General features: G+C 43.6%; 1 protein-coding gene across 3 annotated transcripts in view; it reads right to left on the bottom strand.

Annotated features, from left to right (window-relative positions):
- Positions 1 to 21,935: 21,935 nt before the first annotated feature.
- The window catches only part of CTNND2 (catenin delta 2), an 826,448-nt gene continuing 821,004 nt past the window's right edge, over positions 21,936 to 27,379 (bottom strand). For all 3 annotated transcript variants that reach the window (XM_074329072.1, XM_074329071.1, XM_074329073.1), the window contains one exon: positions 21,936 to 23,102. In XM_074329072.1, coding sequence (XP_074185173.1) covers positions 22,842 to 23,102 — 261 coding nt within the window. In that variant the 3' untranslated portion in view covers positions 21,936 to 22,841. The remainder of the gene's footprint in view (positions 23,103 to 27,379) is intronic.

The following is a 27,379-nucleotide window of genomic DNA, read 5'->3' as shown; positions in this document are numbered from 1 at the left end:
AATCTTTTGGATACAACATAAGATCTGCTTTCAATAAATTATGATGACACAATAAAAATGCCTGACATAATAAAAAGGGGTTTGAGCAAAATGAAAGTACTGAGAGGTGTAGGTGTTAACCTTACCATTAAAGCAGGCTTTTAAATGAACAAAAGATAGTCTTTCAAAATGGCAACATGGATTAGACCTAATACCTCTCATTAATGAGAGGATTCAGAATGAGTGGCTATGTGTTTTTTAATAGACCAGGGAAAATATTCTATTCAGAAAAATGAAGAATTAAAATGACTGACAGCTTGTTTGCCTACTTTTGTCCTTTCCTAAATTTACTTTGTTAAAGAGAAGAGAGTGGTGACGACAACCCACGGAAGTGATGAGTGCAGAGGTCATGAGTTTGCCTTGCGGCTGCCAGGAAAGCTTATGTTTGCATTTGCTGCCATGACCCACAGAAAAGAAAGTGTGTAATTTTATCTTAAAATAGTGTTCAGTTTAAGGTAAGTAAAAAAATTTTTTAAGCATCTCTCTCTTCTGAATACGTTCTGTTTTTGACAAACTCTTCTCAATTTTGTTGTTCAGATGTGCATAGATTACACGGAGCTCCATAAAGTTCCTTGATATTAACTCTTAAACTGAGCCACTCAGGAAAAATAATTCCATGATGAAATGAGGGTAGTGTAGTAAGGATATCTATTCAGTGATATTTAGGATACAAAGACATTTTTTTGGCAATACAAATGCGACAGAACATACCATGGCAACATATTATGATGCTATTTCTGTGTAATTATGATGATGCTGTATTTCGCTTATGCAATCTGCATGAGATGTTGGCTGCAGGCTTGCAGACAGGACCCAGTGAAATGGATATGCCAGGGAGGGCTCTGGAATTGTTTTATTGGCTGGTATTCCCAGAAAAATCTTCATCATAACCAGCTCTGGCAATTTAAGATTCTTTAAGTTCAGAGAAGTCAACTCTGTTGAATATTAAAAAAAGGGGGAACAGAATCAACTCCTTTGTAGAGTGTCTGACTCTCTTATTTACAATGTAGAGGAAGTGCCATTTAGGCATTCTCTGTTGACCTTTAGAATTCTTCCAGCTCCGATAGAGCAGCAAAGAGAATAATTTGTTTGTAGCCAATAAAGAAGGCAATCGGCCACAAGGTTTGCTTTGCTATGTTGTCCCTCGTGTCACATATACCTGCAGTTACACATCAGTGCAGAGGGACAGTAACAGGTTTCTTGTTAGTGTTTGTTTATACCAGCAAAGCAGTCGACACCCCCTGAGAGCCAATGATGTACTAGACGCTGTGCTGGGGTGATTGTGGTGCCAACAAAGACCTCAGCCCTTGCCTTCACGGAATCGACAGAATGATACCACTTATCTTACCTGTTGTGGATTATTAAACAACTTCATGTTGTGATCAGTACCAAGACACCGATCTCTCCTCCTTTGGAGCGGCTGGGTTGGGCATGGAGTGACCAACAGGCAGAGTCTGATCTCTCTAGGCAGAGAAACTTCTGGTAGCCTCTCCTTTCACCTGAATCCATTTATTGCTTGGTGCCATTCAAGTATTATAATTTCTCTGGGTGTCATGACACGATGTTAGGAGACTATGGTGGAGGGTGAATCCCTAGAGAAGATGATGGTTAATCTGAGGTTTCAAGTTCAAGAAAGAGAATTCCAGGTAGAGGCTACAGCATATGAAAAGGATCTGAGACTATGGTGATGCCTAAGGCAACAGTTAGTATTTGGTACAGCTGGAGAGAAGGAGCAGAGGAGAGGAGTGGATGATGGGAAAGTTGCCAGCAAGGGAATTAAGAGCCTTATAAGGTGATTCAACTTCCTCCCAAAGTCTGGGCAGAACCACTGAAGGATCATACCCTGGGCAGCCACTTGGTCTGGTCTGTTACAAGGAGGAGATGGACGATGGGAATAGGCCAGCAAGTGAGCTGAATGAGAGCAATGTGGGAGGGTTGTGCGGGTCAGGGGAGATGTGATACAGGCCTCAACCAAGGCAAAAACCATTGTTAGCTAAAACATCTTTGACAAAGTGCACAGTGAGCTGTCAAAGCCAACTTTCAAATATGTCGGAGGACAATAAATACTATTACAAGACTATCCAAAAAAAAAAAATGCCAGAGGAGATCGCCTGTATGAATTGAAGATAAGATCTGTGACTACCAATTAGGGCAATGGAATGTATTGTTGATTCTTTAATTTCAGGCCGTAAATCATGACATGAAGTTGAGAGTTTAGGCTAAATTTAAAGACATCTTCTTTGTATATAGTGTACATTTTAACAACATAGAATTGGCTCACCTCGGGAGAATGCTTCTGTAGAGCTACTTAGGAACGTCTTCCATAGACATCGCCAGAGGTGGTTAGGACAGTAAAACTCAAAGTACAAAGGAACAGGTGACCTCCCCGTGGCTTGTTTCTGTCTTCAGGGGCTTTATTCTTAGAGTGTGATGGTTAATCTTATAGCTGGGGATTTATTCATCAGCCACCAGCCTCCATGCTGCTTCCCTTTACTCTTTGGTAACCAGTGAGCCTAGTGCGGCAGATTGAAGTTGATAAATCCCCACTGAAATCCTGGACATCGCCGATGTGCGGATGTGTGTAGTGATTTTACATTAAGGCTATTCTAGAACTTTTATGTTTCAGAAGCTAAGGCTTGGGCTGTAATCTATCTGATTCTGAACCACATTACAGTGGAATTTTATTGTGTCCTAGTGAATGTCCCAGATACACAAGAGTGATTGTCCCTAGTTTAGTAGCATTTGGAATTTTTGTGACCAATTATGGTGCCTGAACCAAAGAGGGCTGCACAAGTGGAAATGGTTGGGCTTGACGTTGATCTGAGGAATACTGTTCTATCTGTAAGAATGTTGGAAGGGAGTGTTGGCATGTTCTGCTCTCAAGGTCTTTGGATTCACCTGGAGTCAATTCCTGCCTGCACAGAGGCTAAAATAGGTCTTACTTGAAGAAAAGAGGATGGACTTCATGACTTCTTAGATATTTTCCATTATTCCGTTTCTTCTGAGCCTTTTGTTCAGCCTAACACAGCATCCAATAAAATTAGGTTTTTGAGAATGAGCTTTTGAAATTAATATGTTGGGATATTGCTAGGAGCTTTCAGAATAATGAGATTTTTAAATTCAAGAACAGGAGTGAAACAGTCACCAAGATATTACTTCCAGGTGAAGCCACAGCTCTGGGACAGTTGTTACTCTTCCAGTAACTTGAAGGCAGTTTTAATTATTAACTAATTAGGGGGTGGGAATGGAGACTCGTCATTTACGTTATTCTCCTGGCATATATTGTTCATTATTTTTGGCTTTTGGTGTAGTGATAAAAGATACTTCAGTCATGGTTTAAAGAGGGGGGCTCAGATGTCCTTCTACACCTGTTGTCTCCTTCCCCTTCGTGGCATCAGTTTTCACCTGTGGCCAAAGCTGTCCTGGACCGTCCCTCAAGTGGAGCCAGGACTGGACTGCTGTGCTTTAGAACCCTCAGTCTAGTCTTTGCAGGCTCTTCTTACGTCACTGATCACCCACTAAGGGCATGAGCCAGCAGGCAGTTCTCACTCCTGGGGAGACAAGACGAGATCTGGAGCATCCTTCTCCTCCCCTTCCTCAACTCCTGCCCCCAAGATGAACAGAGGAGAGCAACTGTGTTCTGCAGCTGAAGACTGAGGCCTCCCCTGCCCACCTGTGAGGAGCCAAGGGGTGCTTTGAATTGAAATTAGGTTGGATGTAGAAAAACTATCACAGCTCTTGAACGCCCCTACTTAGGACAAGGTCATCCATCTCTAAGTACTTAGTGGTCTGGTGTGCTGGCTTTGAGATTTCACTAGACCATGGAAGGGCAGACCTTTTGGACTACACTGTCTTTCTAGGTTCTGGAAGAGGCAATGGGATAGGAGGGTGTGGGTGCCTTAGGAGGTTGCAACACAGACTCCTGAGCCCCATGCAGGGGAGACGGGGAGGTCTGGAGGAGGCCCAGAGGCTATGGAGAGAAGATCAAGGCTTCTACAGCAGCCCCCAGGTCGTACAGGGATCATGTATTCTCCTAGAACGGAAGCTCGCCCTATGCCTAACTCAGTGAAAGCCACACAGATGCATCTTGTAAATGAGGATCCAAGAGGATTTGACACAATAGTCAAATGTCTTTGGAACTGTTTTGCTACATCCAACCTCATTTCAATTCAAAGTACAATTTACTTCAAGTGTACTAAGACAGAATTGCTCCTATGAGAATGTTGGCTCACTTACTATTCCTCTCAAGGTAACATTAATGTGGGAAAATTCACAATAATTTACTTCTTCACCCCATCTCCCAACTTTCCAATTTGTATCCAGTGGAAGATGAAATGGAATGAAGACTGAATTAAAGGATAGGTGAGGACAAAAGCCGAGGTTAGAAAGCAGATGGAATGGAAGAGAAGGCAGGTCTTTCTGGGACTGTGGGAGACTGAAGAAGAAGGCTACTGGTTTAAGAGGAACTAAATCGTGGTCTCTTCTGGTCTGTCTTAAAAGAGGTTCAATTTTCATCATAAGTCCTTTTCCTGGTCACCTCTTTAACCCGAAACTCATTTTCGTAGGGTGATATTCTTTTCTTTCTCTTCCTTCCTTCCTTCCTTCCTTCCTTCCTTCCTTCCTTCCTTCCTTCCTTCCTTCCTTCCTTCCTTCCTTCTTGCTTTGTTGCTTTCTTTTTTAAGAGACGCACATAACTCTCCTGTAATGGTTGATACTACAGGAAGGAAACAGGATTGCTAAAGAGCTTTGACTGTTTAATTATCAGGCCACTTCAGGTATTTCAGTGTTTCTATATCAGCAATTCTGAGTACATGTTGCTTTTCTCAACAGAAGCTATTTTTAATTAAGTTAAATTGTCCTCTGTCTCACTGTTGATTTTCAGTTTTTTAATCGTGCAAGACCTTCCTGTAAGCAACTTCAGAATATCCTCTTTTCACATATAAGGTGGCAGTAATTAGGCCCAGATTTGCTGAGCCTGTGGGAATCTTACAACCAAATGATCTTAATGGCATTTTTATGTCTGAACTCTTCCATTCTCATACGTAAGGTTACCAACGGGATAAAAGAAATGGCTTTGACACCCCAGTGGTTATTGGCATTTGGAAAATGCCCCTGAAGGGTGGAAGGTTTGTGAGTTTTTCTTTACTAAATGGGAAACAGTTACACCACTGAACCTGTATCGGTACCCACAGTGCATTAGGGTGTTTTTTTTTTTTTTCCTGTCTTTTCATACTGTAAATACATTGAGATATTCTTGGGTAAATACTTATGTCAGAACAAATAAAGATCTTATGGATGAAAATACCATGTGGATCAGGAAAAAGTAAACAACAAAAAAGGAAAATTTCAATATGGGAGATATTGAAAATATCTCTCCATAATAGGAGAGATGTTGTGTCTTCAGAAAGAGGTCTGTATCCTCCAACTAGTGGCATAGTAGTATTAAGGTTTATTTGAGAAAATTTCACATAGATTTACTTATTACTTTATAGTCTCATAAAACACTCAGTTCATATAATACAGGTTACCATGATTGGTATTACCTCCACATATGATTTCTGATCAATGGTGTGAGTAAAATGGAGAATGAGCCCAAAGCAATTAACCGAAGTATTTAATCATCATTTTTTCAGACCTTTACCCCACTTAAAATCTCTCCTATTTTAGGGGCCCAAGAACTGTCACCTGGCCAATTTCTTTGTCAGATGCGAATCCTATTCCCCCAAGCCTACAAACTTCACTTTGAATTACGTGATAATAACATTCCTTGCTGTTTGGTTCCTTTAATATGTCCAAGTCTTTTCCAAGTGTGAGACAATTTCTCAGCAGAGATACACCTCATAATTTCTGTGTAACCAATACATGATCTCAATAACATTCCCCCACCCCCCAGGAATTACATGCACATTTTTGTGTTGCCACATTTACTGAGCACCCATTCTGTGCCAGGCATTGGGCCGGGTGTAGAATGACTCCCATTACAGCACGGTGGTAGGGCCACCCTCAGTGCTGGGGGTTGCAGAGAAGGGGAGGTTTATAGGGGTTTGGCGGGAACTGAGTCCTTGTGTGCATGGAAGGGATTCATGGCAGAATTTATGGACAGCAGATTCATAGTTGAGTCTGGATCTTGGGGCACAGGTCTTGACTGGAGATCTGGATTTGTGTGTACTCAGCAAACAGTTGATGGTTGAAATCATTGATTTACATGAAAGGAGGACACAGAGGAGGAAGAGGAGAGGTTTGAGAATGATCAGCATTTAGGGGCTGAGTGGAGGAAGAAGAACCCAAGGCAGAACCAGGAAAGGAGTTGTCAGGGAGATGGAGAGAGGACCAGGATAGTTTCCGAATCTTCATATCCCGGATGGATCCCTAAGGAGCTGACGTGTCTCTCCCACTGCTGCCAGTTCCATTTCCTTTCCTCTTGTGAGTCCCTCAAGAACAATGGAACTATTTCCTTTCACTGTACAGAATCCTCAGATTTGGCTGGCATCCTCCGTAGTGACAGACCCTGTCTCTCAGTGACTTAATGAATATGAGGCATCACACATCATTCCGTCTTTTTGTTCTATGCCCTGAAAAAGGGCTACTTTTTAGCCTTGGAATATAATTAAAATTCGCTTCTACTGGAACAAGCTAGTCATACACATTTCTGATCACCAATAAATATTTTTAAAGAATGGAACACAGTTTAGAGAAAATTTGAACATGTAAAAAGACTTGGGTACAGTTAAATATCTTTCCTTGACATATAACTTTTCTCAATCACTGCTCAACAAGATACTGCTTTTCACAGAAGTTTATGAAGAATTAATTTACTCAGATATGATTTTATTCCTTAACACTTGTCTTTTATTGAATGACACTAAGTCAGTTTTTCCAGTTGTCACCTCCCCTGTAAACTTTCTTTTGCACCAATTTTTATCACTTCAGGGGAACTCTGATTACATTGTATTGCAAACTCCTTGAGAAGAGGCACCATTTTTTTTTTTTTTTTAATTTCTTTGTACTTGCCTAACCCTACCTATGGGGAAAAAAATCAATGAAAATATATTAATAAATTGGTAAGTTGATTGGCAACTTATTAGGCAAATGACCAGTTGTCCTCCCAAGATTCCAACTTTTTCTCTGCTAGTTGGTTCATTTTTGAACCCAGCAGAAATATATTAACAAAATTATATGCTAAAATACACTGGTTTATAGGAGAATCTCTTTCCAATAAGAAAGGAGCCTCACACAACTTTTGCTAATTGTTAGAAGGTTTTTCTCTCTCATTGGGTATTTTAAAAAACTGTGTAATGTTGACCTTCATCTTTGAAAGTCACCGTTTTTGGATACGTAGAGGATTAACTGATTGGGAGCTGTCTTATTTCAAAAATAGTTTCATTGTTTTCAGAAAAGTTACCCTCTAAATATATTTAACCTGAACAGAGTGTGAAATAAAATTTGAAACAGATAAAAAAATATTTCCCACTGTTACTTAGTAGTTCAACATCCTCTAGGTAAATTGTTAATTAAAACGGGCATGCAGGGGAGGAGGTCTTGTGGGCCCGATGGGGTGGAGTCTGTATTAGTCTGCTGTTCCTGCTATAACAAATGATCACAAACGTAGTGGCTGAAAACCACAAATTTATGATCTTATAGTTCTGGAGATCGGAAGCCTGTGGTGAGTCTTACAGGGGAGGGACGAAGTGTGTCAGCAGGATTGCGTTGCTTCTGGAGGCTTTAGGGGAGAATGCGTTTCCTTCCCTTTTCTAGCTTGTAGAGGCCAAGTCTATTCTCCATGTTTCTCCTCTTCTGTCTTCTACCCTGCACACGTCCTATTCTTAGTCACTTGAAAAGGATGGATGCAGGAGTAATGATTATATACCTTTAATATATCAAGGGGAATATACAGCCTGTACATGATAACATGAGCTCTCGATTCTGGATGAGCTATGAGACAAGATAGGGGAATATACAAAGGATCCTGGCAGCCTGAAAAATGCCCCGTGGTGCGCTTAGCAGCAGACGTGATAAGTAGCACAGCACCGCATGGGTCTCCACTGCAGTCCCAGAGCAAGTGCATTTTATTGATTTTTATGTTTAAAAGTCTCATCTGTTCAAGTAGCATATTTAGTGTTAAAAGTACAACCGAAATAAGTTAAAACTCCAACAGACCCAAATGAGTCCTGCAACATACTGAAAAAGCTGTAGCAAATGGTGTAAGTGCAAGTTTATTTATAAATTGGTTGACTTCTCAGTTGTCCTTATTTCTCCCATCTTTTAGTAAACAGTGTTAAGTGCTCTGTCCACTTTAAGGACATTCACCACTAAAATTGACAGAAGCTTGAAGCTGGAGAAATTTCTTTCTACAGTGATTATTTACTCATACAATTCATTTAAAAGAATTTCTATTGGAATGCGAAAGACCTCTGTTAATAGACTCCTTTTTAAAAAAGTCATTTAAATCCAAATTGAGAGCTGCTTGTCTCATCGCCAATAAATGTTTAGAGAGCAAGAAAAGCCGCATTCATCTGTTATTCAGATGACGGAACAAAGATTGCTCTGAAGACAGTGTGAAGAGTTTCCCCACTAACCCTTTTCTGCTCTTCCTGACTCTTTGCTCGTCCTAATTCCCACTCTTTTGGTATCTAGTATTATTATGCAGGTCCCAGGCTCTCCAAAGCCCTCTAAGGCAGGGCCTCACCTGGGCTTTCCCTCCCCACCCCTCTACTCCCTTCCAGCATCTTCCATGAAGCTTTGAAGATTTTTTGTTCAGAGCAATGTCATCAAGTTTCTTGAGACTCTGCAGGTCGCCCCGCACGACAATCACTCATCTGAATGCCCGGTTCTTATGAAGGAATTTAACTCTGTTATTCTCTCTGGATGGCTGGAAAGACAATACTTTAACTAGAATTCCTTAGAACACAAGTTTCCTAGCGTGTTGCCACCTGAAACGTACGTTCAGTACCCAAACAAACCTTGGAAATTCATAATGCATGTTGGCATGTGTGCAAACAATACACCCCAAATAACTTACCTGATGTCTGTCGTCAGTATTTCCCATCAGATTGTCCACAGAACCAGGGATGAACTGAGACCCCCCCACCCCCAAAAAGGAATCTTTAAAAATGAGCTGTCTTCCTCGGTGATGAGCAGACTACTAGTAAAACATTTTGGGGAGAATCAGCACAAATGAAGCAGAGAAGTTACTCAGCTGCTATATCAGCTAGGAGGACTTTAATAGCAAATACTGGGAAATGCAACTCAAACTTTGGCAGAAAGCAAATTACAGGTTCATTTACTGAAAAACATAAGAGTAGATCTGCTTCAGGTGGGGCTTGGCCCTTCAATTACAAGTGATAGGAAAGTCAACTCAAACTTAAGCAGAGAAAGGAAAGAAGATGTTCCGAGGATGTGGAGGGAAGGCGACCCTCTGCACATCTGACCATCCACTTTCCACCTCAGAGTGTGGGTCAGAGCTGTCCCTTTCTAGGCTGATTTCCTTAAGGGTTAAGGACATTATCTCAATCTCTCCACAATTTAGCGTAATGCTTGGTGTGGAAAGGCAGGTTAGAAGACCGTTATAGACTGAATTAATTAGTGGGAGGGTAAATCCGGCCGCTGTTCCTCCATCTTGGCCCTCGACACTTACAGTGAGTCCTTTGCATCTGGCTGGGCATGAGGTCGGAACTAAGGAGGCACGTGGAATTGACAGAAGCAGCAGGAGAATCTGATTGGCTACCGAGTTCTGGTTGCTGGATGTCTTCCTCACAGTTTCTCCTGGTTCTCTGATGAAAGGCGATGGGTAAACATAATCTTCATCCCCGAGGAGGTCTTAGTGGGTATTTGTGGTATTGTTAGGACGGTGTTGCTTGGACTTAGTCTCAGCCCAGCCTCCAAGACAGAGCCTGGAACCTTCGGACCCTGACCTGTCTTTGGCGCATCTGTGTGGATACGTGACCTGGGTCCAACCCACCAGGTTCCAAGGATATTTCCTTGGAGGAGGTGAGTGATTTGAGGAGGGAGGTTCTGGGCAGAATTCAATCTCCCAGAGCAGATGGTTGCACAGACCCTCCCGGGTGCAGAAGTGGCATAGGTGGTGACATTGGGCTGTTTCTCTGTGCCCAGAGGCCACGACAGAGCATGAGTTCCTGGTCAGGCTGCCCTGTGGCTGGGATTCAGGCATCGCGCACCCAGCCTTCACCTCAACTCTGCCTCAGTGGCCTCCCTGTAAAGGCGCCTCCTTCTTCCTTATCAGCTGCTCTCACTTGGAAAACTCATGGTCTTGGTTATGTTGTTATGATTGAGCAGCACATTATCATCAAAGATGCACATGAAAAACTGAATCACTTTATGTAACAAAGAAAAGCTAAATTCCAATAGCCTCTTCCAATAGATCAGAGTCCTTGAGTACTGCCATCTGTGTAAGTCATGGACTCATGCCCAAGACCAGAAAGAAGGCACGGCTCATTCCACGTTTTGTCTCCTGCTCTTGGATTAGTTTTTCTGTTTGAAATAAAATCTCCTCTCAGACCACCGGTGTTCCGATAATAAACACTTATTCAAAAAAAAAAAAAGAAAGAAAGAAAGAAAGAAAGAAAGAAAGAAAGAAAGAAAGAAAGAAAGAAAGAAAGAAAGAAAGAAAGAAAGAAAGAAAGAAAGAAAGAAAGAAAGAAAGAAAGAAAGAAAGAAAATCTCCTCTTAGTCCAGTGATTGTTATAGGATATTTTAATGACCTGGGTCAGTGCTATAAGTCATATACTTTCTGAACCAGTTTCCAGGCGTCATCAACATTTGCATGGACAGACATTTGTAACCAAGGCATGGATGTATTCAGCTGACAAATGGCTCGCTCTATTAGGAGATTTAGAAATAGCATCTGGTTTCATTGATTTTATAACTTGTTGTTCCTTTACATTCATAAGCTAAACATGTACCTACCACATTATTCATTCTTTTTTTTTTTTTTTAGAAGATGAGCATACTTGGCACAGTGCAGAGATGAAGGCAATTTTCATGGACAAATGCTCATGCGTTTAGTGTAGTGTGAGTCGTGGTGGCTTCTAGTGGAAATCCGGATAGACGCTTCATTGTGTCACTGAGCCAGGATGCTGGGGGAGAGCCACTTCCAGGAGTCAGCCAGACAAGATGTGGTCACGGAAGATAGGAAATTCTTTTTTAATAAAGTGCCATTAACTTTTTGTCTTTTTAAGAGAAAATAACCTACTACTGGCCTGTAATCGAAAACATATCACTTGGGTTTCTGGTGGGAATTGCTTAGAGTGGAGGTCATACTATCAACGTCTGAATAGTACACTTCACTCATCACCAGGAATTACCCGCTGAGATTTTTATGGACAGCCGAGAAGCTACTTTGTTGCACAAACCTTTGAAAAGGGATGAGAGAAAATGAAAAAATCAACAAGCAAATAAATGGATGGGCTAGGAACATAAGAGTTGAGACATTGAACTAGCTGTTATTTATCCATGCAGGAAATTGAGGGTGTTTTAAAGAGTGTCTAAATTCAAAACCAAGCCACTATAACAAAAAGTGAAAGCTTTGTTGAGCTTTTTGTTGTGTGAGAAGCAAAACTGTAGATATCAGAGAATAAATGCGCTGGAAGGGACCTTAGATGTTCGTCTAGTACAATACCTTCTGTTGCCAGTAGGGGAAACTGGGGTCCTGACAAGAAAGTGGCCTCCTCAAGGCCACTTCTTAGTGAGAGAGTGCAAGGTTAGCAAGCCACCTCATGAAGGACAGAGAACTGTGACAACATTAAGACTGAGACGCTAATACCTGTGATGAGGAAGAATCTGGGAGACATTTGCAAGTCAAGAAGCACCTGGCCCCTCCAGGCTGCAAACAGCAAGTGGAACAGTATTCTCAGCTGGTCAAATTGTTTGACTCTGAAAAGTTGCCTGGGTTTCCATACCCATGAACAGGCGCTCTCCTATTAAACATGGGACCTGATTGAAGCCCTGCAACGTCAGGCTTATTGCATTGACGGGTGCTTCAGTGCTGAATCAAGATTTAAAAAGGCAGAGTGGAAACAGACAAGAGGAAATGCACGTGCAATTGAGAAGGTCGCATGGACACATGCGAGAAGAGAGGACCCTGATAACAGTAACTCATACCTGTGAAAACAAAAACAAACAATCCCCTCACCCCCCAAACAAAAACAACTTAGAGTTTTAGGATTCACAAGAGTGTGATATGACTGTTGGCTAATCCAAAAGAAAACTTAGGCTGAATTAATCAGGCTCGGGGTTCAAGAGACCTAGAGAGAGGAATGCACAGGGTGAATAGATACAAGTTCAATACGAGTGGGAACTTTCTTGCTACTGACTGTATTAGATTGGCGTGTCTTCACTGGAAGTGTGTTTCTGGGACATCTCAGTGAACATCTGTTGGGGATGCTGTAACCTTGATTCTGTAACCTTGATTCTGTTTGGGTCCAGCTCCAGCCCCACTATCACTCAAGTGATAAGTCCAAAGGCCAGGATAACTCTCCAATTCCCATCACATACTGTGTGACCTTGGACGAGTTCTTTAACCTCTCTGAGCCTCTCTTTCCTTGGCTGTAAGAACAAATAATCTAAAATATTTTTTAATATCAGGATTTAAAACAATCAATTTAAGAAATGTGCAGCAAAGCCCCTTGTGTGGTGCTTGGTACATGCTAATTTTTAAAAAGCTTCTGTCTTCAGAACTTTCCATTCCTCCACATGTAATAACTTCTTCAAGGGTGAACATGTGACCCCATAACGACTACCTGAGATGCCCTGAGACTTTTGCTGATGTTTCTTGGAGTTATTCTTGCTTAATGGACTTAAAGCTGGGAAGACAAACTCCCTGGAGACTTGATTACCTCTGAACCTGGATATTAAAGCCAGGACAGCTGGAGACAGAGTTGAGAGAGACGGAGAGAAACAGACCCAGGAGGACTTCATCTGGCCCCGGAATCTAGCCATGCCTGCTGGCTTCTGGACTTTTCATTTACAAGTAAATGAATTCCATTTTGCTAAGTGTAGTCTGGGTTGGGTTTTCAGTCTCATGCAACAAAAGAACTATGACAGATACAGTCCTCGAGACAGACGTTCTCACATCTTTATGGATTTATTATTACTGTTTGATGTGAAGACTCAAGCTAGCAGCCACCGTACTCCTTCCATCTGTGCATCGAGCTATGGAGCCACTAACAACTCTGCTTTCCTGGGCCAGCTCTGCCTGGAGCTCTGTCGTGCTGGGAGGCCTGCAGGGTCTCTTCTCCCGCTCCCCATACAAGAACGCAGGACATGGTGAGGCCAAAAAGGAACACCCACGGAGCCATAGGTAGGGGAGTCATACCACTTTATTCTCTCTGGCGGCACTATACTCTCACTGGAGGCTGGATACACACTGTCCGCAAACCGCCATCCACACTTGCCAACCCAGCCGCCATCTTCTTGCTAGCCCCATTCTTTTTTCTCCTTCTCCTCCTCTCTCTCCCTCGTAGCCACAGCAGTTATATTGTGGCCAATGGCTCACTGGTTACAGCTGACGGCCAACTAGCCACAGCTGATGGCCATGCAATCACAGTTGGCCATTTACTACCTGAGCCAGCACCTGTCTATGTGAGGCCGAGAGCCTGGAAACTACTCTCTGGGGCTCCGCCCCCACACTCCACCCCTACAGGCTCTCGCCTCACAATGAATGCAATATCCTGGACACAGCCAGGCTCTCTGGGCACAGCCAGGGTTTCTCAGGGCACCACCAGTGCTTCTGGGCACAGCCAGACTTCCTGGACTTCTTAGGGTACCACCTGTCTTCCCGGACACAGCCAGGGTTTCTCAGGGCACCACCAGTACTCCTGGGCACTGCCAGACTTCCTGGACTTCTTAGGGTACCACCTGTCTTCCCGGACACAGCCAGGGTTTCTCAGGGCACCACCAGTACTCCTGGGCACAGCCAGACTTCCTGGACTTCTTAGGGTACCACCTGTCTTCCCGGACACAGCCAGGGTTTCTCAGGGCACCACCAGTACTCCTGGGCACTGCCAGACTTCCTGGACTTCTTAGGGTACCACCTGTCTTCCCGGACACAGCCAGGGTTTCTCAGGGCACCACCAGTACTCCTGGGCACTGCCAGACTTCCTGGACTTCTTAGGGTACCACCTGTCTTCCCGGACACAGCCAGGGTTTCTCAGGGCACCACCAGTACTCCTGGGCACAGCCAGACTTCCTGGACTTCTTAGGGTACCACTAGTTTCCCCGGGCACAGCTAGGATTTCTCAGGGCACTGCCACTTTCTCTGGGAACAGCCACACTTCCTGGACACAGCCAGGGCTTCTCAGGGCACCACCACTCTCTGTGGGCACAGCCACACTTCCTGGACACAGCCAGGGCTTCTCAGGGCACCGCCACTCTCTGTGGGCACAGCCACACTTCCTGGACACAGCCAGGGCTCTCAGGGCACCGCCACTCTCTCTGGGAACAGCCCGACTTCCTGGGCACAGCCAGGGTACCTTCAGGGCTCTACTACTCTCTCTGGGAACAGCCCGACTTCCTGGGCACAGCCAGGGTACCTTCAGGGCTCTACTACTCTCTCTGGGAACAGCCCGACTTCCTGGGCACAGCCAGGGTATCTTCAGGGCTCAGCCAGACCTCTCAGCGCACTGCCACTCTCTCTGTGCCTCTCAGGGTACCCTGCTGGAACAACAGCGACTCACAATCAAGGTGCTTACATATTCTCAATGGCGGCCAGTCAAGAGACAAAAGCAAATATCCCCCAGTTCCACTAACAACAGTTCCCAAACAAACAGTCAAGCGGTCCATTAAATTAGGGATGGAAGGCAATTCCCCATAGTCCATAGTCATTCACCAGGGCTGTCCTGGGATGAGGGACGACCTTGACCTCACCCTCATCTCCCACGGAGGACTCAGCAAGCGTTACCTCCTGGGACTATAAGTCCTGCATCCGGGCTGCCTGAGCAGGAACTTCCCCGGCCCACAGGGCTGCAACGACCTTCGCTTTCTCCGGCCTGTGCTGGTTGGGGAACCGTCCACATCTTTCCACCTCTCCACGGGCTCCATCTCTGCAGCAGCTGCATGGCTTTTCCTGTGCTGGTGGGAGAACCGTCCATGTCCTCCCACCCCTCCACAGCGGTCCAGCTCTCCGGCAGCTGCTCCTCCTGGTCTTCCTCAGACTGGGTGTTCACACACCATGTGTCATGCGGGAGACCCTGCTCGCTGCGCCATTTGTCGTGCTGGGAGGCCTGCAGGGTCTCTGCTCCCGCTCCCCATACAAGAACGCAGGATATGGTGAGGCCAAAAAGGAACACCCACGGAGCCATAGGTAGGGGAGTCATACCACTTTATTCTCTCTGGCGGCACTATACTCTCACTGGAGGCTGGATACACACTGTCCGCAAACCGCCATCCACACTTGCCAACCCAGCCGCCATCTTCTTGCTAGCCCCATTCTTTTTTCTCCTTCTCCTCCTCTCTCTCCCTCGTAGCCACAGCAGTTATATTGTGGCCAATGGCTCACTGGTTACAGCTGACGGCCAACTAGCCACAGCTGATGGCCATGCAATCACAGTTGGCCATTTACTACCTGAGCCAGCACCTGTCTATGTGAGGCCGAGAGCCTGGAAACTACTCTCTGGGGCTCCGCCCCCACAAGCTCCGGGCAGCCAACTTTGATATTTGATACATCAAGGGTGTGTTGACTTGAAAAGTTTACTTATTTTTGGCGACTCCCAGCTTAGAGACAGTTCCTTTAAAATCACAGCTGCTTCTTCTTTAGGTCTCCCTCCAGGCGCCAAAAGCCTGATCAGCAATGGATACCTAGAAGGTCTTCAAACTTAATTTAGCATCTGGCCTGAGGAGGTAAATGCCAAATCTGGGTCTCATGAAAAGCAAAAGTTGGAACCCAAACAGAAATGCTGAGAAATGGTTAGTCACAATGTAGATTCATAGGAATATTTCTTTCCTCCTTTACGTTACCTTGCTGCCCTCATCTACTTGCCAATTACATTAACCTTGTCAAAACCTGTGGAAAAACTGGATTAAGGCTGAAGCAATCTGTGGTGCTGTCATTGGAAGAGCTTGTCAAAGTCACTGTCCCATCTGTTTCTGATGACAGCTTGTCTTAAAGACCTCTGGAATTCTTCTCGTGAACTCCGAGGAAAGACACGGTTCTGCTAATTGACTTGAATCTGAAGGTTGGCCCGTCAGAGCTGGAGCAAGAACTTCAGGGTCCAATTGGTTTCTGAGACGTCAGTCATTCAACGCTAGTGTCTCTCCCAGAGTAGCGTCTTCCCTCTGGCAGTGTTGCAGAGTCCCTCTGTAGAAGCAGCAAGCACCACCGTCCAACATTTGGTTCAGATATTGAGGCTGATGACTCTCCATGCACCGGAGAATTAGAGAGAAGGCTTATTACTCACTCAGAGGAAGAGCTGAGCGGGCACAAACAGGGCACAGACAGGTCCAGGTTGACTTGGACAGAGCAGAGGGGGTGGGTTTGGGCCTTTATAAGTGGCTATTGGATGGGACTGCGGAAATCTTCCCAAGCATGGGAGGTTTAAATTTCCACCCTTATCAAACGGGACATGAGCTCAGGGTTCTTCTTATCCATCTGCTCACATGTAGGGCCACAGGGGAGGGGAGGGCGGGACTTAAAAGAAGTCATCAGTGAAAGATCACGAATGAGGTCAGACTCGATTACAATTACATGTACTCTCACGCAAACAAAGGGTATTAGTTTCTCAGGGCTGCTGTAACAAATTACCACAAACTGAGTGCCTTGAAACAATACAGATGTGTTCTGTTGTGCTTCTGGAGGCTAGAAGGCAGACATCCAAGCCTCAGCAGGCTTGGTTCCTTCTGGACCCTCCGAAGGAGAATTTGTTCCATCTCCTCCTGACTTCTGGCAATCGCTTATGGCTGCATCACTCCAGCTTCTGCCTACATCTTCACATGGCCTCTTCTCTGAGTCTCGTTTAAAGGGACATGCTCATTGGGTTTAGGCCGCAGCCTACTTCTGTATGACCTCATCTCAATCCTTTGTTTACATCTACAAAGACGCTATTTCCAAATAAGGTCACATTCTGAGCTTCCAGGTGGCCATGAATTTGGGAGATGCTAGTCAACTCAGTACACAAAGTTAAGGCATTTTTGTTATCATATTAAAAAAAAAAAATCACACTCTTTTTATCCTGTTTATCAGATTGCTGAATTGGTGCACCCCAAGTGGGACTGGAGAGAAACTTCAGTCTCATGGGGTCCCCAGGAAAGGCATGCTCCTTAAAGAGGGCTGAGACCCAGGGGCAGGGTTGGCACAGAGGGGGAGTGGGGAAGGGACAACATAGGGATACCAGGTGCTCAGCCCTTATGTGGGCAGGCAGTGGACATCAGTGACCTCGCTGGCTTGTTTGCTCAATAGAGACATGGGCTGAGTCAGAAAATGCGGTGATGATTGGGGAAGCGTATTGAAGCCCTGCAAGGAAGCTATTGTCTCCTGAACAGCCTTGGGATGAGTGGTCATCAGTGCTTTAAACACAGCTCTCAAGGCAAGTACCCCATCAAGACTACGATTTGATGTTCACTCAATTTTACATTTTTCCAGCTGATTGGCTGCAGTGGTGCCAGTCTTAGATCCCTGTGTTAGTCAGCATGGGCAGTGTAATGAAACCACACAGGCTGGTGGCTTGAACAACAGAAATATATTTGCTCCTAGTTATGGAGGCTGGGATTTCAAGATCCAGGGGCCAGCAGAGCTGGTTTCTTCTGATGCTTCTTTCCTTGGCTTGCAATGACCATCTTCTCCCTGTGTCTTCACATGCTCTGCCCTCTGCGCATGTCTGTGTCCCAGTGTCCTCTTGTTTCAAGGACACCAATCCTACCAGATTGGGGTCCACCCTAATGACCTGATTTAACTTAGTTATCTTATTAACAATCATCTTTAAAACCGGGGTTCAATACGTGAATTTGGGGTGAGGGGATATATTTAACCTCCAAACAATCCATTCCACACTTTGGTGCTGAGTGTACAAAGCGCGTGCTTGTCTCTGTTGACACATTTCTCTCTCTGCAACTTATGACTGTGTTTCAAGGAAGGGCTTAGACGTGAGATGGCAGGGTCATGAAGCAAAGCCAGAATGAGACCTCAAACTCATGGCTCAATGCAGAAGGCCCAAGGCAGGCCCGTGTTCTAGATCTATCCGTGCTCTGGTCTGGGTCGGGCAGGGAGATGTGCGAGGGCATCCCTTGCCCTCTGTTTTCGGAATCCCTCTTCTCCACATCTCCTTTCCCCATTTCTTTCTCACCTGGCTCAACTTGGAGGCAGTCCCCTCCTCTGTCCCCGACGTAGCCTGCAATCCTGTTGCTGTTCTTCCTGCCTCAGATCTCTTGAGCCTCAGGCCCCAAGTCCATCTCTCCTTCCAGGGCCGGTGTGGCTCCTGTCCCCACGGCCAGCACTGCCCTCCACCCCCAGAAAGTACAGTCTCCTTCCCATGGACCTGCCACCTTAGAAAGCTACCAGTGTTTATTAATGGCACTGTTTTCCTTGTTATGTCTGTTTTCCAAGAATTTTTGTATTGTGCCTTTTACAGGGTAACTTCCGCAAATGCTGGTTGAATGAGTGACTGTTAGTGACGTGCATTTGTACATTTATGATGTCATAAGCAGCAGTGTGCTGGTGCAGGCCTTTCTTGCTGGCCTTTGCAAGCGCTGATTATTCCATTTTCAGGAATTTGTAAGCTGGTTGTTAAATGCAGCCATTATCAAGTATGAAATTATATAAACTTACAATTAAATGAATTACAGTGAAAATAAAGGGAATACGTACTCAGAACCCATCACAATCTAATTACTTCACTATGTTTACTATTACTTATGCTCTTGGAGTTACTTGTTTATGTCTATTTTATCTGGAAATAATGTGTTGGTCTGTTACTTCCAACTCTGAATTGGTGATGTGACTTGAAAATGGTATGTACATTAGCAGCACAGAAACTGGCAAATGCAATAAATCAAGAACTTTTTTTCCTTCAGAGTCAGTTAAACATTCACCAGCACATGACTGATCATAAACCTAACCTGATCTTCACAAAAACTGCAAGATAGACCAGAACAGGTATTATTACCCCCAATTTGCCAACAGGGAAAGAGAGATCCAGAAGATACTTAGCTGACCCAGACAGGGCTTCTGAGTCCTACCCCCATGTTTTTTCACCGTTACACATTATTTATTTTGGTCACATCTATGATAATTGAGTTGCTTCTCAATCTTTTGGCTAAGATCAAGTGTAGTCTGATAACTGAGATTAATCAACTAATGAATTCTTGATTTTATTTTTACTTTTTCTACAAAGCATCACTCTTTAGAAAAACAATGACAGAAATACAGGTTAAATTGGGGTTACCAGATAAAATACAGGATGCCCAGTTAAAATTGAATTTCAGAAAACAATGAGAAAAGTTTCTAGCATGAAAATGTTTTAAATAGTGCATGGGACAAATTTATATTTTAAAAAAATATTGGCTGTTTCACTGAAATTTAATTTTAACTGGATGTCTTGCTTTTTTTTAAAATTGAAGTTTATTGGGGTGACAATTATTAGTCAAGTTACATAGGTTTCATGTGTACAATTCTGTAATACATCATCTATAAATCACATTGTGTGTTCACCACCCAGAGTAAATTCTCCTTCCATCACCATATATTTGATCCCCTTTACCCTCATCTATCACCTTCCTCTCCCCTTACCCTCTAGTCTTGCATTTTTATTTGCTGAATCTGGTGACCTTAATTAAATACTATCTATGTTTACATATTAACAAATGGGAAGATTTCTTGCTATAGCCCTATTATATTTTGAAATAGCTGATCTTCTTTATCACTTATTCTAATCAGCTCTATTTTTCAAATTTTACTAGTCAAAGTTATTAATAATTGCAAAAATTGCTTATGATAACCTAGTAACTGGGCTTGTGACTTTGAACTTATGAATGTCTACCTAAACGGGACTCCCAGTGTCCTGACTGTTCAGTTATCTCTAGAACAGTCTAAAACAAAATAGAACCATTTAAAAACATAGTTTTCCTTGTCTGCTGCGCTTGTTTTATAAAATAGTGTAGCTGTGACTTTCTCCTAACAATATGCTCTCAATGCTATGAGCACACTCCGGTAGCAGTTCTGTTATTATTATTATTTTTTGGTAAAGGGTTAAGAATTCTTGGGAAAGTCATCTTCAGAATCTTAGGTCCTGAGTGAACAGAAAATCTGGTTCAGGTGTTTCCTATTTCCTACTCATGAATGTACCTGGATGGGTCAAACAGTCGTTGGCGAACCCATTGTAGCACCTGTCCCTGGATGTCTGGCAATTGGAAGCTGGAGCTATTCATCTGTAGTAATGTTTCATTTGTTACAAATGTTCTTAGATGCTCTTTATCTTCAACAGGAGCCAGGAACCTATGTTGATTAGCTCACCTCAGAAGGTGTGGGGCTAGGGATTGTGGAAATAGAGAAGGCGGTAATTACATAATTTTGTTTCTCCTATGTCTATGTCTGATGCCACAGGCTCCTGGCTGAGTTAGTTCACCCCAGCCTGGCACACTGTGCTCTCAGAGACTCACAGGCAGCAGAGACATCCTTGGTCTTCAAGGGTTGCAAATGTAAGTCATGCATAGACACAAAATCTTGAAGGAAACGTGGAATTCCTGATAGGAGAAGGAATTTTTTTAACACATGCATGAATTTCCCCCTGCACAACTCAAACAAGGGAATGTGTCCTATTGTTTGCTTTTGGAAAAGTTAAAGCAGCTATTGGACAAGACATGTCTATACCACAGTCTCTACCTGGTTGAACTTGACTCTCTCATTCTATGACACTGATGAAATGGAAACATTATGCTTGATGTTACATATTTCTCTCTCTCTATAGGAACTGGAACACTCCTGGGAAGGAACCCAGAAATGTGGAGTCCTATAGTAAACAGTGCAACAGGGTCCAACGTGTAGGTGATTTGTAGGCTGATTCATACGGAAATGTCTGTCTACTGCTGTGTTCTGGAAATTAGCTTGTCATTCATAAAAATATGCATGAACAACAACAAAAAATCTTTTGATTGTTTTTAAATTTGGAGAAGGTAACAGTGATTTTAGACTTTGAGCTGAATTATACTACGTAGAGTGAAGGGGAGCAAGTTTTAAAGGAAGATGGCAGCCAAATTCTTTTGTTATTTAATTTTTTATTTTTTTCCAAGAACAGTTAACATTTACTAGGCACCTATTGGCCTCAGTCACTTGCATCTAAAGAGCAAAGCTAATTTAACCACAGCCCGTGTTCTTTGAAATGGTTAGCCTTATTTCTTAGCTCTGTTAGCCACTATTCTAACATTCGCTTCAAGTTCAATTTTAATAATCTAATCTGTCACTGTCTACTGCTCCCTGCCACATGAACAAAAAAGTTTGGGGAGGAATAAGGCGAGCAGTTTACATTTTCTGTGGATACTTCAAGTAATTGGCCCCAAAGTGAAATTATTGAGTTGGCCATGGTTTATCATGTTCTGAGGGCATAAAAGATGGAGGGAAATGGACCTGTAGAAAGAGTTGGCATTCGAGAATGACTGAATGTGTGGAAAATCCTATAACTTCACTTCAACTGGCCTAATATCCTGAGTCACTAGATGGTCAGAAGAGTAGATAGGGAACGAAGGGAACAAACTGATGTACATTTATACTGAAAACCGAAAACAAAGCTTGTACAGGATGAACAGCAAATGAAACAGCTTCTGTCAAAATAAAATCTCGCACAGGTCATTTTTATACATACATGGACATACGCACACCCACACACACAGACACACGAGCAGGAATGTGTGTTTTGTAAGATAGGTCCTTGGAAATAGACATTCTTAGCAAATATGGATGACAGATCAATTGTAATTTATTTTCTTTTAACACTGTATCATCATAAAGAAAACTGGTATAAATGAAAAAATCTATTTCAAATATCTACATCTAAAATTTTAGGCAGTGAAAAAGCACTTTGTTGACAAGGAGTGTGGAATGATGTATGTTAACTGTCAGAAACTGCTGAATGCCTCGCTTAGTTGCCACAAACAAGTTCACATATCAGAACGAACAATACTGCTAAATATTCCTTTTTATCCCATTTTTTTTGTTTTTGTTAAAACATACTGGGAGAAAGAAAAGAAAAGAAAAACTGGAAATCCATACATCTTTCAAAAGTTTGAGATTGAAGCAATATTTAGAACCATAGATGAGGAAACACTGTGGCATTGGTGTAATATACACAATGCGCTTCTCTTCTTTAATCTGTAATGTACATCAAATACTTTACAACAATGCATTAACAAAAGGCAAGAAACATCTTGCTGTACAGAGGAACCCCAATGCAACCTGAAGCCTAGAATCACAACGGATGAAGAGAGTAAACAAAGCGTGAGAAGCCGTCCCTCTGAAGTGTGTGCCTTTGCTGCCTCTGTGCTTCGAACCTTCGCAACCCACCACCCCAACGGCCGCCTCTGCGGCTTCCAGCCACATTCGATACACACCACACTCAATACTCTACCGCTCGAACTAGAAAGGTGTCACATGTGTCGTATTTAGGATCGCTTTAGCTTTCTATGGACGTCCAAGTTAGCTTTCGATTCATTTAGCTTTCTAAAAGAGCTCTTAATATTTCCGTACATAGCCTTGCTATGGAACAGGCTTTAACAAACTAAAATTTGCAGGGGAGAAAATAAAAAAGCAATGTCTGTGGTATGCATGCACATGCACTGTTCCCGGAGCGCCTCGTGCCACCCGCCCCTCACACCCAGGAGTCGGGGGAGGCGGGGTAGTGGCTGGTTTCATAGTTCAGTTCACTGTAGGGACGGGCAGCCGAGTAGAAGTCGACATAGTTGCCGGTGGACTTGAGTCCCAGGTGCATGGTGTACTCGCTGGCGGGAGGGCGATGGTGGACCTGGTCCTCAAAGAAGGACTCGTCGTAATTTCTCGTGGAATTCTGAAACGGCTGGTAGGTCTCGTAATCTTTTCTGCTGGGCTCCTGTGGGACTGGCTGTGCTGAAACCTGCACAGAGAAGAGGGTCCACCTGGGTTAGTTCGTTTCCCCTGAGTCCAACCTCCTCTGTTGCCAAGGCGCTCAACCCTCCTTCAAAGTCAAGGCTATGAACGTCAGCCTGACGCTTGTCCGAAGGCTGCTAACTGCTGATGGTCATTCGTTCTAAAAACTGGCTTCTGCACCCACATGCTACTATTCTAGATAATTGTTTTTGAAAAATTATTATTGTGGTAAAATATATACAACATAAAATTCACCATTTTAACCGTTTTTAAGTGTATAATTCAGTGGCATTAAGTACATTCACAGTGTTGTGTAATCATCACTGTCCATTTCCACACCCTTCTCATCATCCCAAACAGACACTGTCCCCAATAAGCATAGACTCCCCCTTCCCCCTGCCCCCATGGTACTGCCTGTCTCTATGAATTTGAATATTCTAGGTACCTCACATAAGTGGAGTCATACAGTATTTGTCCTTCTGTGACTGGCTTCTTTCACTTAGCAGAATGTCCTTAAAATTCATCCATGTGACAGGATTTTTTTCTTTTGTCTTTAAGGCTGAATAATATTCCATCGAATGGAGAAACCACATTTTGCTTCTCTATCATCTGTCAGTGAACACTTGGGTTGTTTCCACCTTTTGACTACTGTGAATAATGCTGCAATGCACAGGGGGGTACCAGTATCTGCTTGAGTCCTTGCTTTCAATTTTGTGGGGTTCCTACAAGTGGAAATGCTGGATCTTGTGGTCATTCTATGTTTAACTTCAAGGAATCGTCAAACCGACGGAGCAGCTGCACTGTTTTACTGGATAACTCTTTCAGGAGGTGTACACACCAGAAGCTACGGAACACAAGCAGTTCATGTTCATCTTCCCAGCATTTTCTCTATTCCATCTAGGTGTTGCCATCCCAGACAAAGGGATAGTGAAGATCTATAAGGTCTAACGGTCAGTCAGGCATCTTCCTGCCCGGGGGTGGGCTGTGATCACTACCTGCCTGGAGGAAGGGGCTTCCTGGCAGTAGGGCCATTCCGTTACACCTGCCTAAGTGACCAGGCACCACAGCCTTAGAGAGATACACAGAGAAGCACGTGATGAAAAGGGAACGCACTCCAAATATACTCTGGAGAACCAACACGTTTCTAACTTGATTATGACTTGATGGAACTCAAGAATGCTAGGGTGGGATGATGAAACCTTTGGTTAGTAGGGAGAGGTCGCCAGAAGTGCCGGTCCCCCAGCCCACCTCATCGCGCCCTGTTTGCTGTCTGGTCCTCTGCAGGTTACTGTCTGACGTAGGGGACCTTGAAGGTTAAAGGGATCACAGAAGCCTTGGAGAAATGTGAAGTCAAGAATGGCTCCCTCAGCTTGGCTATAAAGACAGTAAGACAGAGTGTTCATGGACTGACAATTAGCATTTGTGTGTGTGTGGGGCCTACCTATCCTGTTCCCGTCGGGGATCCCTTTCCAAGCACCATGCCCCTGAAATGAGTAGACTTTCTCAAGGAGCGGCGTGAGGACCACAGCTAGTGCACACAGGTACATACAAAGCTCAGCTCAAATGCAATAACCAAGGTGTGAGGTCTGGTGTGAATGATAAAACAGCCTTAAAGAAACAGTTTGATCAGTTTTGAGCCGATTCAGTAATTTCCTATTAATTTAACTAAGGTTCAGCATGGAAACATCCTCCAGAAATTGGTCTTAGTTAATAGATAATGATTTGTAATTAGCACGTTGTGTGTAAATGAATGCTTGTAATGGCCTGTAATTCTCTGAAGTTCGTGAAACTCCCTCTTATATATGTAATTGATTTATATTAGTAATCAACCTGCTCTTCAAAGAAGTGAGCTTAAACACAGCTACCATCCAGGATGTGTCACACGTCTGGTGAGTGGTGGCTGAATGAATGACGTTTCTGTCTACCTGATCCGTAGAGCATAGATGTTTATCAGCCTGAGAGCCTGGCCATCAGAGGGACATTTGGAACGAATCTGCAGCATCTACAATTAAACGTTGCTAAGCCCAGGTCTGCCATGTTACTTGGGCAAACTAAGGGGCCCTTTGCTGTTCTTTGAAGAGCTACACTGAACTTCTCCACTGCAACACCATGCTGTCAACCAAGCATAGAGCGTACAAGGGGTTAGAGTTGGGAGGCTGCGAAAAATTACACAGGGAGGGAACCAGAATGTACTGTGTTTCTATTTCGGTGGGCACTGCATCCAACACTTAACACATTCTTTTTTGTTTAATCTTCCAATACGCATGAACATGTATGTACCATGTTTCCCTGAAAATAAGACCTAGCTGGACAATCAGCTCTAATGCGTCTTTTGGAGCAAAAATTTATATAAGACCCGGTCTTATTTTACTATAATATAAGACCGTGTGTTATATAATTATAATATAATATAATATAATATAATATAATGTTAATATAATATAATTATATAATACTGTGTCTTATATTAATTTTTGCTCCAAAAGATGCATTAGAGCTGATGGTCTGGCTAGGTCTTATTTTTGGAGAAACATAGTATACAGTTAACTATGCTATATTTCTTTGTAAATATGGAATGGACTGGTAGGAACTCAATAGGAATTTTGGGAGTTTAAGTAGTTAAACTTAATGATATCTGTGACCTGTTGACCCCAGACATAAAAACCCAGGGTCACAAACCTTATTTCACACTAACAGGTGTTTCTGCTAGGTGGCCTTAATCTTGGAATTCACTGAAAATGAGAATGGAGTCCCAGGTAGTCACATGGGGAGCGCCATAGCTGAGCAGATGCCCGGCTCCTTTTCCGCTGAGTCATGGAAAGCCTGGTGTGCAGCTTTTGCCCAGGCCCCGACCTCGTTTTGTCATGCATTGGGGCTATTGTCTCCTTCTCAGCTTGCACTGTCCTTTGCCTTATCTCAGAGATCCATCTGAAATCATTTCTTTCAGTGAATCACTTCTTTAAGCTGAGGTGTTGTCCGTCCCGTGTGGTGAAGCTCATGAGGCCCAGCTAGTGACTAAGGACACCAGGAGACTAGAGCGTCCAGCAGAAGACCAGTTTTGACAATGAAACTGAATGGACCCAGAGCACCTCTCCTGGGTAAACTATTCAAGTTGGCTTTTTACCAGCTGAGAGGTTGTGAGGTCACTTTTGGCCAGGAAAGTTCCAAAAATGAAAGCATTCGATCTAGAATGGCTAGTCATGCCCACATGGCCAGAGAATCTGAATCGTGGAGATTCAGATTACAAGGTCATCTCAGAATCATCCAACTGGAAGAGAACCAAATTGTCTCCTCTTTCCAAAGGTTAGGATGGTCATCCTTTATTCAGTTCTCAAGAGGGAAAGCTGCAAGAGCCAACGTTTATTCTAATAACAGTCCAAAATAAGTAGAACACTTTATTCTCTTCCCCCCAAGTTCACTGGGGTGTCATAATGATTTCCTTGGCAATATTTTAAGGGAAAAAACAACTCTCTTTGGTTTACATTTAAAAATGTTTCTTGATATTAGAATGGAGTTAACAATCTAATTGCCTACTTCCCTTTGCTGGACCTGCCAAGGGAATGACGATGGCACTAAACGGTGCCATAGAACTCAGCTCTGCGGTGGCCTGCTGGCAACGTCTCCCTGTGCTGACAAGGGGTGCAGAGCTCGGTACCCATCCCAACTGGGTTCCAGCTGCATTTTCGTGAGACGCTGTGGCCTTGACATTCACACTAAGGCTGAGTCGAGTACCTCCTGGGGTACCATGGGAAAAGGCTACAGCAGGCTGAGCTCACTATCACAGCAGAGATGCCATCTTAGCACATTAAGTCTAATTTGCTTAAATGCTCAGAATGGACTTAGGTGAAAAGAACGTGCCCCGAGAACATTACGGACTGCCCTCTAAATCCAGACTGCAGGCAGTCCTTTGGAATCTCCTGCAGCCAGCCACGCTGTGAGATGCCCAGGACCCCTGGGCCACACCAGGGCGTTTCTTCATTGCCAACAATAGTGGAATTCCATGGGGAGAAAGGCTGGTGTAGAACAAGCTGATTCTGGTCATGAACTTTTCTCGACTTACCTAAACTAAAGACTAATCTTACATTTCTGGGTGCAAATCTGGGTCCTATCACATCTTGATAAGTATCTTTCAGAGCTGGAGATGGTTCACTCATTATAACCGCTACTTGCTAAAAAGGGTTAAATTTCATAAACAGAATTGGCATTTCCAACATATTTTGCTTCTATTTTCCGTTATGTTTGGGCAGGCATGTTGACAATGTGGATAGTTGGAGGCCACCCGTG

This window comes from Rhinolophus sinicus, linkage group LG03 (genome assembly GCF_036562045.2).
Source record: "Rhinolophus sinicus isolate RSC01 linkage group LG03, ASM3656204v1, whole genome shotgun sequence".
Taxonomy (NCBI): Eukaryota; Metazoa; Chordata; class Mammalia; order Chiroptera; family Rhinolophidae; genus Rhinolophus; species Rhinolophus sinicus.
This window is presented reverse-complemented; position numbering and strand designations above follow the sequence as displayed.